The sequence below is a fragment of the Cyanistes caeruleus genome, chromosome 1, assembly GCF_971803275.1.
Source record: "Cyanistes caeruleus chromosome 1, bCyaCae1.hap1.1, whole genome shotgun sequence".
Classification (NCBI taxonomy): Eukaryota; Metazoa; Chordata; class Aves; order Passeriformes; family Paridae; genus Cyanistes; species Cyanistes caeruleus.
The window spans coordinates 49,486,727-49,500,216 of NC_141701.1; the positions used below are offsets into that span (position 1 = coordinate 49,486,727).

The 13,490-nt window shown below is 37.3% G+C and overlaps 1 protein-coding gene across 23 annotated transcripts in view; it reads right to left on the reverse strand.

The window, feature by feature from the left end:
- The window catches only part of DLGAP1 (DLG associated protein 1), a 401,340-nt gene that overhangs the window by 132,529 nt on the left and 255,321 nt on the right, over positions 1-13,490 (reverse strand). For all 23 annotated transcript variants that reach the window (XM_086891436.1, XM_086891366.1, XM_086891464.1 and 20 more), the window contains one exon: positions 2,195-3,220. In XM_086891436.1, the coding sequence (XP_086747562.1) occupies positions 2,195-3,148 (954 nt within the window). In that variant the 5' untranslated portion in view covers positions 3,149-3,220. The remainder of the gene's footprint in view (positions 1-2,194; positions 3,221-13,490) is intronic.

Below are 13,490 nucleotides of genomic sequence, written 5' to 3' on the forward strand. Positions count from 1 at the left end.
CTCTGCTACTGTTAATATATACTTATATTGCAGGACAGACAAAAGGCCTCAGTTAGGTTCTGTGCCTCATTGTGCTGGGCATTGTGGAAACACAAAGGGAACAAAGTCCAAGCCCCAAAGGGCTTGCAGTGTAAAATGATAAAGTGATATAGTGAAGAGAAAAGCAATGGGATGCATTCAAAATAGACTGACTTTTTAAATACCTATATGCATTTGTCATCCTTTCAAGCTGCCAAGAGAGAAGAATAATCCTGACTTGCTTCCTCAAATCTACTGTACTCTGTTTGAATATTACTTCCAATGTTAACTGATGCCTTTAAAAAAAAAAAAAAAAAAAAGTTTCAAATATTTCCCTTGATTTTACAGTGGCATGCAATTAGAAAGAATGAAACAAAATTAAGTGAATACTGAAATAGAACTACCAGTGAGAATGGGAAACACAGTGAGAATGTAGTTATTCTAATTGAGAATTTAGTTATTCTTGCCCTTGACAATTGTTGGACATATTTTTATACAGACACAGATAATGTCCTCTAATTCCACTTGAGGAGTCTATTCCTGTCAGTTAAACATTATCTAAAGGTCCCTATGGAGGTGTTCGTTTAAAGCTGATGCTGGCACAGTTTTTCACTCTTTTCTAGCCATCTGGTCACATACTGAATTGTCAGCTATTTTATCTAAACCCAAGAGAAGGCTGAAGGAGTAAACAAAAATACTAACAAAAGAAATCTCAGGGTTCAAAGTAACCACAACAATCAAGCCTAAAGTTATGATTTCTTCTTACTCACAAAATTCACACAGAAGATACTTAATAAAAAACCCACAAAACCTCAAAAGGTTGCAACCTGAGGCTATTTTGAAACCCCTCTCCCTCCCCAGCCCATACGCAGAGCTGTAAACACCCTGAGCATTTGTATTGCCCCTTCTTCCCCCACCCCACTCTCTTAAACAATTGATAGAAAATATACATATCCATTCCTTTACATTTAAGACTTAGAATCCTAGAGGCTGGCATTCAAAATTATTTTGCATGACACTTCATAAAACCTTTTAAGATCAATTTTTAAATGCTGATGCCTCAGTCCTACGCTTTCTCTGCATACTGACTTAAACAACAGAATGTGGAAGCTGACTGTCTCATTAAAGCACCCATATGACAGAACTTGCTACAGTTCTATACAAATAGAAAAAGAGTCCCACTATATTAAAATTAAAAACCGAATCATCTTATCAAACCTCTTTTTTCCTCATGGTCTTCTCTCTTCTCTGTGCAACGTTGTTCCATCTTACACACACACTTAGATGTGCCATAAGTGCTTCTTTTAAAGTGCATAAAAGCTATCCACAGCTCTCCTAAGAATGAAACAGTTTTAATATTTTCTGATCCATGTTCCTGCCACAAACATTCACCGGCAGTATGATAGCTCCAAGAGGAGACATCTGATTCTTGACATTTAAAGATACAATACTGGTGAAAAATAGTGACGCTGTATTAACTGCAAACAGCTTGTGAGGGAGTAGGTGATGTACTCCTAAAATGTATAATCAGAACAAGGAATAATTTCAACCTTTTGATTTTTTATTTTTGACTCAGAGCCATAAAAAAGAGGAATAGCCTGATAAACAAATCTGGACACGTTACAGTAACTGTTTTAAGAGAATTTATATTCTAAGGCAAAAAGAAAAGTAGGTTGTTTTCCTGCTGGAGAAAGTATTAAGGTACCCCATAGTTTCTCAAAAGGGTCTCAAAAGCCTTCATAAAAAATGAGCACTAAATGAAAGCGAAATTGAAATTACAGAAATCAAAGAATTTGTATCCTAGTAACATTCAGTTAATTGACATTGTAATGCTAAATGAAAGCACTAAAACATCAAATTCCCCATACCCCTACTGTGACAGCTTTATAAATTCAAAGGGTACACAGAAAGGTCTTATTTTTCCCACATGAAAAAAAAATAAAAAAATTCTGTTCTAACATGAAGTGTTACTTTGAAATACTTAATTCTGGACCCCCAAAAAAAAAAAAAAAAAAAAAGCAAAAAGCTGATAATTTTTTAATTTTAGCAGCAGCCCCCTTGTTTGGTGATCAGTGACCTCTGGGGAAAGTTGAGACATCAGAGCAAACCTCCATCCCCCACAAACACCTGAGACAAGGCAGAGCACAGTTAACAGAACCAGTTCTCCACACTGTACCTGGAGGTACTGACATGACCGTTCCTGCTGACACGTCTCTGCCTTCACCACTGTCTGGTCCATGTTAACTGATGCTTTCTGGTAAACTTCACGGGCTCTGCTCACGGTTAATGTAGAGGACCAAGAGCTTTTCTTCATTAACTGGGAGTCCAAATTCACAGGCAGGTTTGCACAGGTAGAGCATTTGACATCATTATTGCTTCTGGAGGACTTCACAGTATGTTCACTAATAGTGTTATAGGCTTCCATAAAGTATTGGGAAGAAGAGCGATCGGGGCATCTTCCCATGGTCATGACCCCACTGGGACCATGATAAATGCAAACATCATTGTCCAAGTTGTCATCTGAACTCCACCATCCCGATGCATTGGATCTGGGCTTACCTTCTGATCGCCTTTCTTTACTCTTGCTGCGCTTCCCATACCTCATCGTCTGTGACTCCTCCGGGCTTGCTTTCCCCCCGTTGACGCTGCCCTTGGATGGTCCTTCCAGCGAATGGGACTTGGTGAAGAGCTTTTGGACAGAATGAACCAGGTGCCGGATCCTGCCCGGGCTGTCGCTGCGGTGCTCCATGGCAGTTCGCTTGTACTGCAGTGTGTGGTAGCCATCCCGATTCAGGGGCAGCTGCCGCTCAAACTGGTCCAAAAGGTTGGCAGGGATGCGGTTGGTCTTGTTGGCAGTTCCATGGGGAACCAGAGCACACTCGTCCTTGAGTTCATGGTGGGAGCTGTAATGCCTCCGGGGAAACGTGCTGCTGGCAATCTGATCGTTGTAGGGCACCATGCACTCGGCCTGGAAAGAGTTCCTTTGAGTGTAGTAAGGGTGGTCTGTGGGGTGGGGCTCCACTGGGTTTAACAAATATGGCTTCCTGTCCTGGTGGTGTGGCAGGCTGTCACATGCAGGGTCACAGGCAACCCCGTGATGGTGACTGCGGCTGCCAGATAATCCCTTCATCGCTGATGCAAAACGAGTCCCAAAGTCATCTAATACGTATGGCTGTGCGGCAGGCAGAACTCAGAGAAAGGCCTAGAAGAAAGAAATACAACAGAAACCGTAAGACTCTCAAGCTGAGAGGACAGCATGTGCAATGCTCAGCATTCTTTGTTTCTTATTGTAAAAGTAATTGGAATAAACATTCTCAGACTCGTTTTATCCATTAATCTTTCCCACGTCAGACATGGAGATAAGGACACCTAAGCAGTACACAAGAAAAGTTATCTTGTTCCATTAGCTGCAAACAGACGCAAGGAAATGTTTCCAATATGAAAAGCAAGATAGGTATTGCCAGCTCTACTCTAAAACCTCAGTCCTGAAAACATTCATGGACATGGACCTCCCAGCATGCCTTAACTGCTCATCTGCACATTTTCAAGGCCAAATGGACTTTTGATCTTTTATTTAATGAAGCACTTTCTGGGCTTCTTTGTCCCAAATACAAAGTATGGTGCAATTAATGGGAAACTTTTCTCTAACTTCAATGAATATTTTTACTCAATCTCCATGCCATCTGCCTGGAGTGTAAGCATCTCAAGACAACAGCAAAACATTATTTTTCTAAGTTCTTTTCAAATTATTAATAAAATAACAATAAATTACACTAACTATCAAAACTAAGCCGAACCAACTATTTAACAACTTATATATCCTTGGGGTTTGTATTTACTATTTACTGGCTCCTACTCACTAAAAAACCCCCATCTTATTCTGCTAATGCACAACTTGATGTATTTCTTGATAATTTTTCATTATACTAAACAGCATTCAAATATCCCTACATACTCCTACCATTGAAAAAAACTGGGATAGCCAAACCTTGCACACAAAAATAACAGTTAATAACAATAACACTTAATTCTTGATTGCAGTTATTTGTCCCTGAAGTGACTCACAGTGCTGTAGAATATGGATTACAACAAGTTGAAAATGGAAATCTTCATCCCAAGTGATATAATACCCACTCTGTTTGAGGGAAGATACCCTCATTTCAGCCCTCAACTCTAGCAAAAGTCTGGATGCAGCCTGTGAGCTACTAATGTGTAAATTATGAGGTTTCAGGTGTGCCAAAGCAGTCTCATGGTGTCATTTGGGAAGCTGGAGGGCCGAGGACTCCTTAGAGAGTGCTTTCTTATACTGAAATATAAGTAGTAGTAGTCACTCAGATACTTTATTCCTTTCTGGCAGAGCTAATCACATAATACTTTTGGAAATGTATCACTTGAGATCTTTCTTGGAGCAAGGATAAACATACATAGGAAACAGGTTTCCATTATGCTCCCCCAGCGTTCTCTCAGCTAAAGTTCATGTTTTAACAGGTTGTAAATGTGCCAATGTACCCACTGGAAAACTGGTAACAATGAAGTTTTCTAAAATAGCATTAGGTTAATGTCGGTCTGGAAAAGCATGCTCTGCACTTCATCAGAACTTTTATTTTCTTCTGAATCTGCAGCAAGCCAAAGAGGAGTTTTTTCAGTATGCTTCAAAGCTAATCTGGATGGCCTGCATTTTACCCCCCCCCACTAGATCCCTGCAATGCAGAAAATGTTCCTTCTCAGGAGAACTTGAATTAAAAAAAAAGTTTTCAAAATACCACAAAAGGCTCTTGAAATATTCCAAATGGTTAAGCTAACTGATTTACCTAAAGAGGAGAATGGCTAAAGGCACCTTTAAGAGCATGAAAATAGAATATTCAGGGAGATGTACATGTCAATCATACTGCAGTGACAGTTCTTAGCACTTCTAAAGAGAATTTTACATCCCTACCATAGTTTTTAAAATATGATCTATTAGTCTGTGTAATCAAGAAACATCCAAAGGGATGTAGTGATAGATTAATTACTTCGTTAATTGAAAATGTGACTCGAACAAAGATACCCCATCAAGAAGAGTATTTCTAAAGGATATAGAGACCAAATAAAAAATAGTCCAGTCTTTGCTATCTATGAATATCTTTTACACATCAAGGCTTATGAAAACCAAACTTCAGCCAGGTTGGTTTTTTTTTAACTTAAATCCATTTGCAGTCATGCAACAGTCCTTAAGATGATTGATAAATTCTCTTAAGGCTAAAAATAGACTAGTGTGCTATATAAGATAAAAAAAATTAAACCTTGCCTCAAAGATAGGAGAAAGATTTGAGAGTACAATTAACTGGGACATGCCCTAAAACAGAGATTTACTTTAATTTTTTCCTTATCTGAATGGCTATGACTTTTTCATACATTGTGGAAAAAAGAGTATATGTAGGCAAAAAACCAAAAGGACCAATAATTTACAGCATAGTGAAGTCATGACAGGCACAGGGGTTGTAATGGAATTATTAAGAAAAAAATATATACTAATATACTAATAAATATATACTAATATACTAATACTATACTAATACTATACTGATACTATACTAATAATATACTGATACAGCAAAATGTCTGGGATCAGGAAACACTTGATCTGATTTATAGACTGGGACAGAATGTTGTGGAAAACCTTGCAACTAAAAATGAGCTTAAAAGATGTGGGCAAGCAAAGATGTTTGACCAATGAGAGCAGCCATGTTACCAGCTGTGTTTTGGATGGACTATCAATATGGATGCTAAGGAGGATGTGCAAGAAGTGGTAAAAAGTGAAAAAACTTATGAAAAGTGACATTTGTCTGTATAGAGAGAAAGCGACAGGCTTTCAAAAAAACTGTGGAGGAAGATTGGCTAAGCACTGCTATATGAGCTTGGATGGCAAGTAGGATGGATATGTTTAGGAGAAAAAATACATGTATTTTGAGTCTGAGCTGTCAATGGATCTTTTATGAGGAAGTGCTGGAGAAAAAAGCAGAAGATAGATAAGATGATCTGCCCAAAAGGAATCAGAAGAACTGATAAAGAGACTAACAGAGAAAATGCTTGTGAAAGCAAAAGATCATAGGGTTATGAAAAATCAGATTTAAAAGAGGAGGAAGAAAAAATAAACAAACGAAGAAGCAAAACCCAGAGAGTGATAGAAAATTCAAGCCAAAACCAAAAGGGATAAACCAACTTGTGTAACAAGGAGTAGTGGTATTTTATTCTCCTAGACTTCTGGGTGCATTAAAAGAGTTGTTTGGGTTTTTTTTTTTTTTTTTTTTTTTTTTTTTTTTTTTTTTTCCTGGCGCGATAGCATTGAAAAATTTTATTTTATCATGAAAACTGTGATTTAAAAGTCCCATATAAGCATTTACTAGAATATAGCTTCATTTTACCTTAACTGTATTACTGCTACCACAGCATTGAAAGTGCAATGAATTAGTAAAAATCCCAGTCATGGGCCATACTGCACCTTCCAGGAAGGAAGGAATAAATATACTATGCTCAACATTGAAGAAAGAAGTGTTGCTTCTCTTTTAAGTATTTAGTGGACAATTCTTCTGCACCAAATCACTCCAAATATAAAACCTAAATCACTATCACACCTCAATCCTGTTTTAACATGTTAATATATGTCTAGAAAAATTTCAATCCTACAGTCTTTGATTTCATCTGTATTCTTCAAAGAATATGCATCATTTTCCATAATTGTGTTGGCTGAACCTATACATCAATGTTTAGTGCAATTAACAGCTGGAGACAGGGCTATCTGATCATGCCATGAGTAGCTGAGAGGAAGCCAATTAAGGCTTTTGCTTTATTGGATTTTTTTGGCCAAAATAAGAACATTTAATTACTCATGAAATAGGGCAAGACAGTTGATGAACACATTGATAAACAGTGCAAACAGCAATTCTATAGACCAAAAAGTACTTGATGGCATAGGAATAAAGGAGATATTAAAGAGATACAGCACTGCAAGGCTGAAGAATGCTTACTACTTTCAGCATTCATGTTACATTTGCTTTTGTTTTCTTGAGGATGCCCTGGGTAAGAAGGCTACAAATATATTCATCCTTGTCCCTAATGTGGTGTCCCTAATGCATAACAATTTCCTGGAATAACCTAGTGGCTAGAAAAGTTCCTATTTAAATCCTATGTAATTAAAATGAAAATGAATGCAAAATAATAAAACCTGAATGCAGAAATCATCTTACATTTTACAAATTTCGTTTAACTATATTGTCTATTCATGTGTTCCAAATTTACTCATAAAACACGTTTGAGAAACATATTCTTTCCCTTAGATATATTTTCAACCTTCTGTCTTATAAAAGATTTACTGATATGCCCCAGAGCCCCTCAAACTTCATCCAACCAGACTGCAGAATGCAGAATATGCTGGAGCAGAGGAAGAACTCCTCTTCTTGAGCAGCAGCACTCCCTGTCTCCCCTGCACCACTTGTGGGGGAAGAGGTAGAGCTCAGGAAGGAGGAAGTGGTGGGAGGATGGTGTTTTACTTCTCATTATCCTCTTCTGATTTTGACTGGTAATAAATTCAATTAGTTTCTACAAGTTGAATCTGTTTTGACTGTTACCCATGATGGTAATTGGTTTGTGATCTTTCCCTGTCCTTATTTCAACTCATGAGACTTTTGTTCTTCTCTCCTGAGTCCAGTCATGGAGGGGAATGACAGAATGACTTTGTGGGCACCAGACATCCTGCCAGGGTCAACACTCCACAAGCTGATGGACCTGTGGTTGCCTGGGTCATCCTTCTTGCCCCTTTTTGAAGGCGGGGATAACATTTGCTTTCCTCCATCCCTCAGGTACCTCACCTGGCTGCCATGACCTTTCTAAGATGATTGAGAGTGGTCTAACAATGACATACACCAGTTCCCTCAACACTCATGGGTGCATTACATCCCATCAGGGCCCATGGACTTCTAGATGTCAAGTTTGACTCCATGGTCTCTAACCCACTCCTCCTCAACCATGAGGAAGTCTTCTTTTCTCCAGCAGAGAAGTTACCAACAGAGACACTCTCATTCAGCATAATCAGGGCCACAGCACCTTGTGTCTAATGTCCTTGTCTGTTCAGAAACCAAGGCATAAGGGATGTTGATTTTTATTGTTTGGTGAATGTGATTCTTCTAAGATACCATTCAGTGAGTCAGACAACACTTCTGAATCTTCAGGTGTCTGCCAGGTCCAGAAACTGAAGCACTGGGACGGAGGTGGAAGGCAGTGTAAACACATAATGTGTTTATGTGTATGTGCAGCTCTGAGTGAGGAGGGCATTTAATCATGTGTACAAATTGAATCAATGGTGCTTCTTAGCAGTACTGTTTATAGTTGTGCTCTCATTTTATGCTCTGTGGTAAACAAAGATAGGTTCTGATTTCCATACTAAGCTCCCAAGGTTCTCAGAATTTGCCTGTTTATTTAATCCCACACTATGGAACGTTCTTAGTGAAATTCCTTTCCCCAGTTCTCAAAATTTACAAACAAATGGAAAATATGATTATGGTGAGAATCAAACTTCTACATGCTCCTCATGCAGGACATTGTTTTATCACAAAGGTCTTGATATTTTGCAGCCATTATGTGTGGCCTTTTGGTTACATTACTTCACATTAATGAAATCAATAAAAGGATACATTTTCTAAAATTCATCTATCCACATATTTTATTAAAGGTGTTCAAAAGAAAATGAGGTCTCAAATTATCTTCCTAATACATTTTGGCATGTAATATGAACAATTCAGTGCCTTGGGTAAAACTCTCAAGAGAACATCTAATTTTTGCTTCTGTGTCAGCAATCACACCAGGCAAGTGGTATTTACAATATAATTTAATCTTAAACAGTAGACAGGGAGGCATAAAAAGAAATGTATTGGCCAGTCAACTCATTTCAAGTGCATGGAGAGATCAATAGGTGAGAGTAACTGGGGAAAAAAACATAATTAAGCTTTAGCTGATCTGTGAGGAGGCCCTTGTGAAAGGTATGCTTACAGGAAAAAAACAAGAAGAGAGGCATTCCATCAATAGCATAATAAAAATCAATGGGTTTTTTTTTCTGTCTGCATCCAACAATTTTTATTTTGCATATATTTGTGGTGACAAATTTCACATTTACATTTAACTACTGTTTCTAACCATGAGCTTTTGGTGAGCAACTGTGGTGGTCAGTAGCAGGACAGTATGTGCCTAAAAGTCTTGGGGTTGGCTTTACTTTCTTCATCTCTGTGGCTAAAAGCAAGTTGATTTGCCACTAGGAGTGTCACGAAATCTGTAGTCACTAAGGTAACCTAACACATAATTAACCTCTGAGTCATATCTAAATATATTACAAAGTCTGCAAGATTCTAGCAGTAATATGTCAGCAAAATTTTGACACAAAGACACTGATTTTTTTCAATCCTCTTAGGAGTGTGACTGGCAATATGCAGGATTTCATGCAAAGATCTTGGCTCTACAAAAATAATTACTAAACTGTGATTGTCTGCTCTTCCACTCTCCTGATCTGCACGCAAATTAACAGTCAACTTTAAAAAAATTCTGATCTGCTTCAGTGAGTAATAATATACAGTGCAATTAGACTTCTCATTACTTTCCTGTGGTGTAGGACAGTCTGACTCGATAAGGTACAGCACATCAGCTGGAGAGCCTGTTGTGCATTCAGAACTGCCAATAGACATTTTCTTCTCTCAGAAAGAAAATAAACAGGATATTACGTCTGTACAATGTGCAAGTAAAATAATATATTAAATTGAATCACTTAATAAATGTCATATGGGCAGTGTTGAAGCATATACCTCATACCCAAATTTAGATTTTGTATTTTAACCTTCTCAGTCTGGGGGATGATGAACTTTAAGACCTTAATATTTTTTTTTTTTTAATGCAGAACTTGCAATGCATTTCCAGAATGCTTTGTCTGGGGAAACAGCAAAAGGGTATGAAAAGGAAGATACACCAAAATATGGAACAAGGTTAACATGTACTTACCTGGGCTAATAATCTCTTTTAGGTACCCTATTGTTGCACCTAAGTTTGAAACTCTATTTTGCTTGCTTTCTTCACAGAAGATTTATTAAAATGAAAGGATTGCAGTCATTACTTTCTATCCATTGCAAATAATCAATATGATATGAGTGTCTTCTACTATCTCTGGATAACAAAAGGAAGCATGTATGAGGGACTGGTCAAACATTCCTATAGCACTGGCTTCTGATGAATATAGAGGGGCTACCACAGTGCCATAAAACATACACAATTAAATGAATAATGCAAATACAGACATATCAGGTATGTATCTGGATTCCTGCAAGCCAGTCAGTTATGAATGTCAAAGGTTTATTTTTCTAGTAGGAGTGAGGTGATCAGCTGATAAAACCTACATTCAACGTGTACTTTTCCTGTCAAAAGCAAATAAATTTTTGGTCTTCTATGTGGTCACATAGTGAAAATGGACATTTTTGCACTAAAACAGGCTCTTGATCCTCATTGCAAGGACACCAGCTGACTAAGTCTAGGAGCCACTACAGCAACTAGTGACTGACAGGGATCTAATGGAAGCTGCTAATCAGGCCTTGCACCAACATTACACAAATCCCATCTGCATAGAACTCATTTTCTACTAGTTTTTTAAGTGTTTTGCAATTCAGAAGCATGGCAATGTGAATGGTATCACAGTTAAATTATTGCCTGAGGTACAGCTTTTCATGCTCTCTAGAGCTTTTCTTCACATACATTGAAAGAACAATATTCACTGTAAATTCAGGGAACTGACATTAGTCCTATGCACTACACCCCACTCAAGGCACCTGAGAATCCATACTTTGGTTTCTATGATGGCAGTGACAGTGTGATTGCATAATTACATGACTTTCCTGGTCTTGACCAGGAAATCTCATGATTCAAACTGTCTCTAAGCTTTTTATTCCTTGCTATTTAAAAACCAAGTAAAACATTTTGTTGAATATTTCTTGCTCCATGAAAAATCACTCAACTCCATTTTATGAAACATAGTTTTACAAGACTCTGTCTACAGCTTCAGTCCTACAAACCCTGACCTCCTTTAGCAGAAATAGCAATGATTTATTTGAAAAAATATTCTTCCAAGTACACTACGATATTTTAAGTCTAAGCAAAAGTGGATGCTACAAAAACATACAAACACCAGAACCTCTATTCTTGCAGATGGTCTCCTATCTTGGCTTTCAATTGGTAGCTCTGTTTGAATGGTGCCTTCCCTGAACACCTGTTGTCAGCCCAGAAACTAATGAAAAAGTGTCTTAGTGGAGAAACTCCATGGAAATGCTACAGAAGCTCTGTGAAGACCAAGGGTAGGAGTTGTGAAGACATTATTTTTCACAGAATGACAATACAGGCCATATTAACCACCACATTAGTCCACTGGTTACCCTCACTAGCCCACCAGAAGGAACCTGCAAAGCCTCAGAGAAACTGTCCCACATCATACCTATGAGTAAGAACATCCTGGAAAATTCACTTCATAGTCACTTTGGGTATTATGGAGCTTTAACTGAAGCAAAAAATGTCACCACTATGATCACCCTGCTTGGTCATGGATATGTTCCAAGTTCTGTGTGCCCAAGCCAGGTTTCTCCAGTGTGACAGTATGAAAAGAAAAGAGGCACATGGTGCCAAGAACGCTCTGCTCATATGCAAGACCAGCTAACTCCTACATGGGAGAAAACTGACTCCTGGGAGAAACAGGAGTGAGCCCTCTCTGAAGGTGTAAGATAAAAGAGCTCAGCCAGCAGGGCAGAAAACTCATTGGGCTGGTAGAAAACAGTCATGCTTAGATCAAAACTTAATCTTTTTAATTTCCACCTGTTCCTCTCAGCTCAATCTAAAAGTCAAAACCAGTCATTGTTAGCTCAGATAGGTACTGAATATGAAACACCTGATAAAAAGGCAGAGAGTAAAGGATTATTTATTCCCTAAAACATGGCTATAGTACTGAACTTCATGAATTTAAGGTTTAAAAAAGCCCACAAACAACTGAAAGGTGAACCAAACCCTCATATTTACTGTGGTATAGAAATGCAGTTAAATAACTTTAACCACCTTATATTTGATGGCTACATTAACTGATCAATATTTGCTGTTACACATTAGATGAAACGGAAATACTTTCTAGTTTTATAGCAATGCCATGAAATAGATTTGGCATAACTTAAGCGGCTTGCTCAAATCAACTTGTCTCATTTCACCTCTACTGTCATAAAAAATAATAAGAAACATAAAAATCTTCTTTTCAGAGAGAAACATTTACCACAAATATTCTCTTGAGTGATTTTAGTTATGAAGAAAATGAAATAGCAACCATTTTTAAAGAGGACTATTTTTCACAGAATCTCATGAAATGATTTTGAGCTATGGCAAACTGAGAAATAAATCTTAATTTATGAAGAATGTCTGAAAAAGATTACTGGTACTTTCAAAAAGTTGCTTATCAAGTATGTCATTAGAGTAATTTGTGTCAGCAAAAGGAAGAGATAGTCTGTGGGCAAAATATTTTTCCCCAGGCATACCACAAGATAGTGGATGCATCACCCCTGGGAGATAATCCTGCTCTTGAACTGAGGATACAACTTCTTGTCTTCTGTTTTGGGCCTTCATTCAGTTCCATCTAAACCATCGAACCACCAGCCACATTTAATCTATTAATTTATAACAGTGATAATTTAAAAGTTTTACAAAACCCATGTTATAGTAAATTTCATTTTTGGATATGATTCTGATCATAAACATACAAAAGTAAAAAAAAACCACGTCAGACTTTTCTGCTATTATTTATGCATGTGGAATTTGCTACTATTACATCCATGCCTCTTTTTTTCTTTCTTTTTTTTTTTTTTTCTTTTTTTGGGTGCATTTTCCAATAAATAGAGCAAATGGTCTGCACATACCTAGAAACAAACAGATTTAAAGATTAAAGAATACTTTTGAGAAGTTTATCTTGAACTTCTTTTGTGTATATTTAGTTCTGCATACAAATGGCACATGATAAGAATTTAATTGTAGGAACTATGTTTATCCAATAAAGAACCAGAAAAGGATTCTATTAATATACAGGTAAAATCAAAACCATACTTAATTACTGCATACCAACTAATGAACCTCTGCAAGCAGGGTAAAAACTATTCAGAGAAATAATATTTTCTAAACAATGAACATAGCTTAAACATTTCAGAAAAGGTTTTCAGAATGACTTTTAAATCAATTAGAGGCAAAAATAACTGAAAAAATTATTTGATGAGATGAATTATTATGAATAATAATCTGATGTAGGATGGCCAAACAGGAAAAATTAATAAACATGCTTATAAGCTTGAATCGCACAGGTCAGCTTTGCAATGCCACAGATTCAATTGTGACTTGTTAACTTCCACAGTTTGTGACTGATCTTTTATCAGTTTGATGAAACC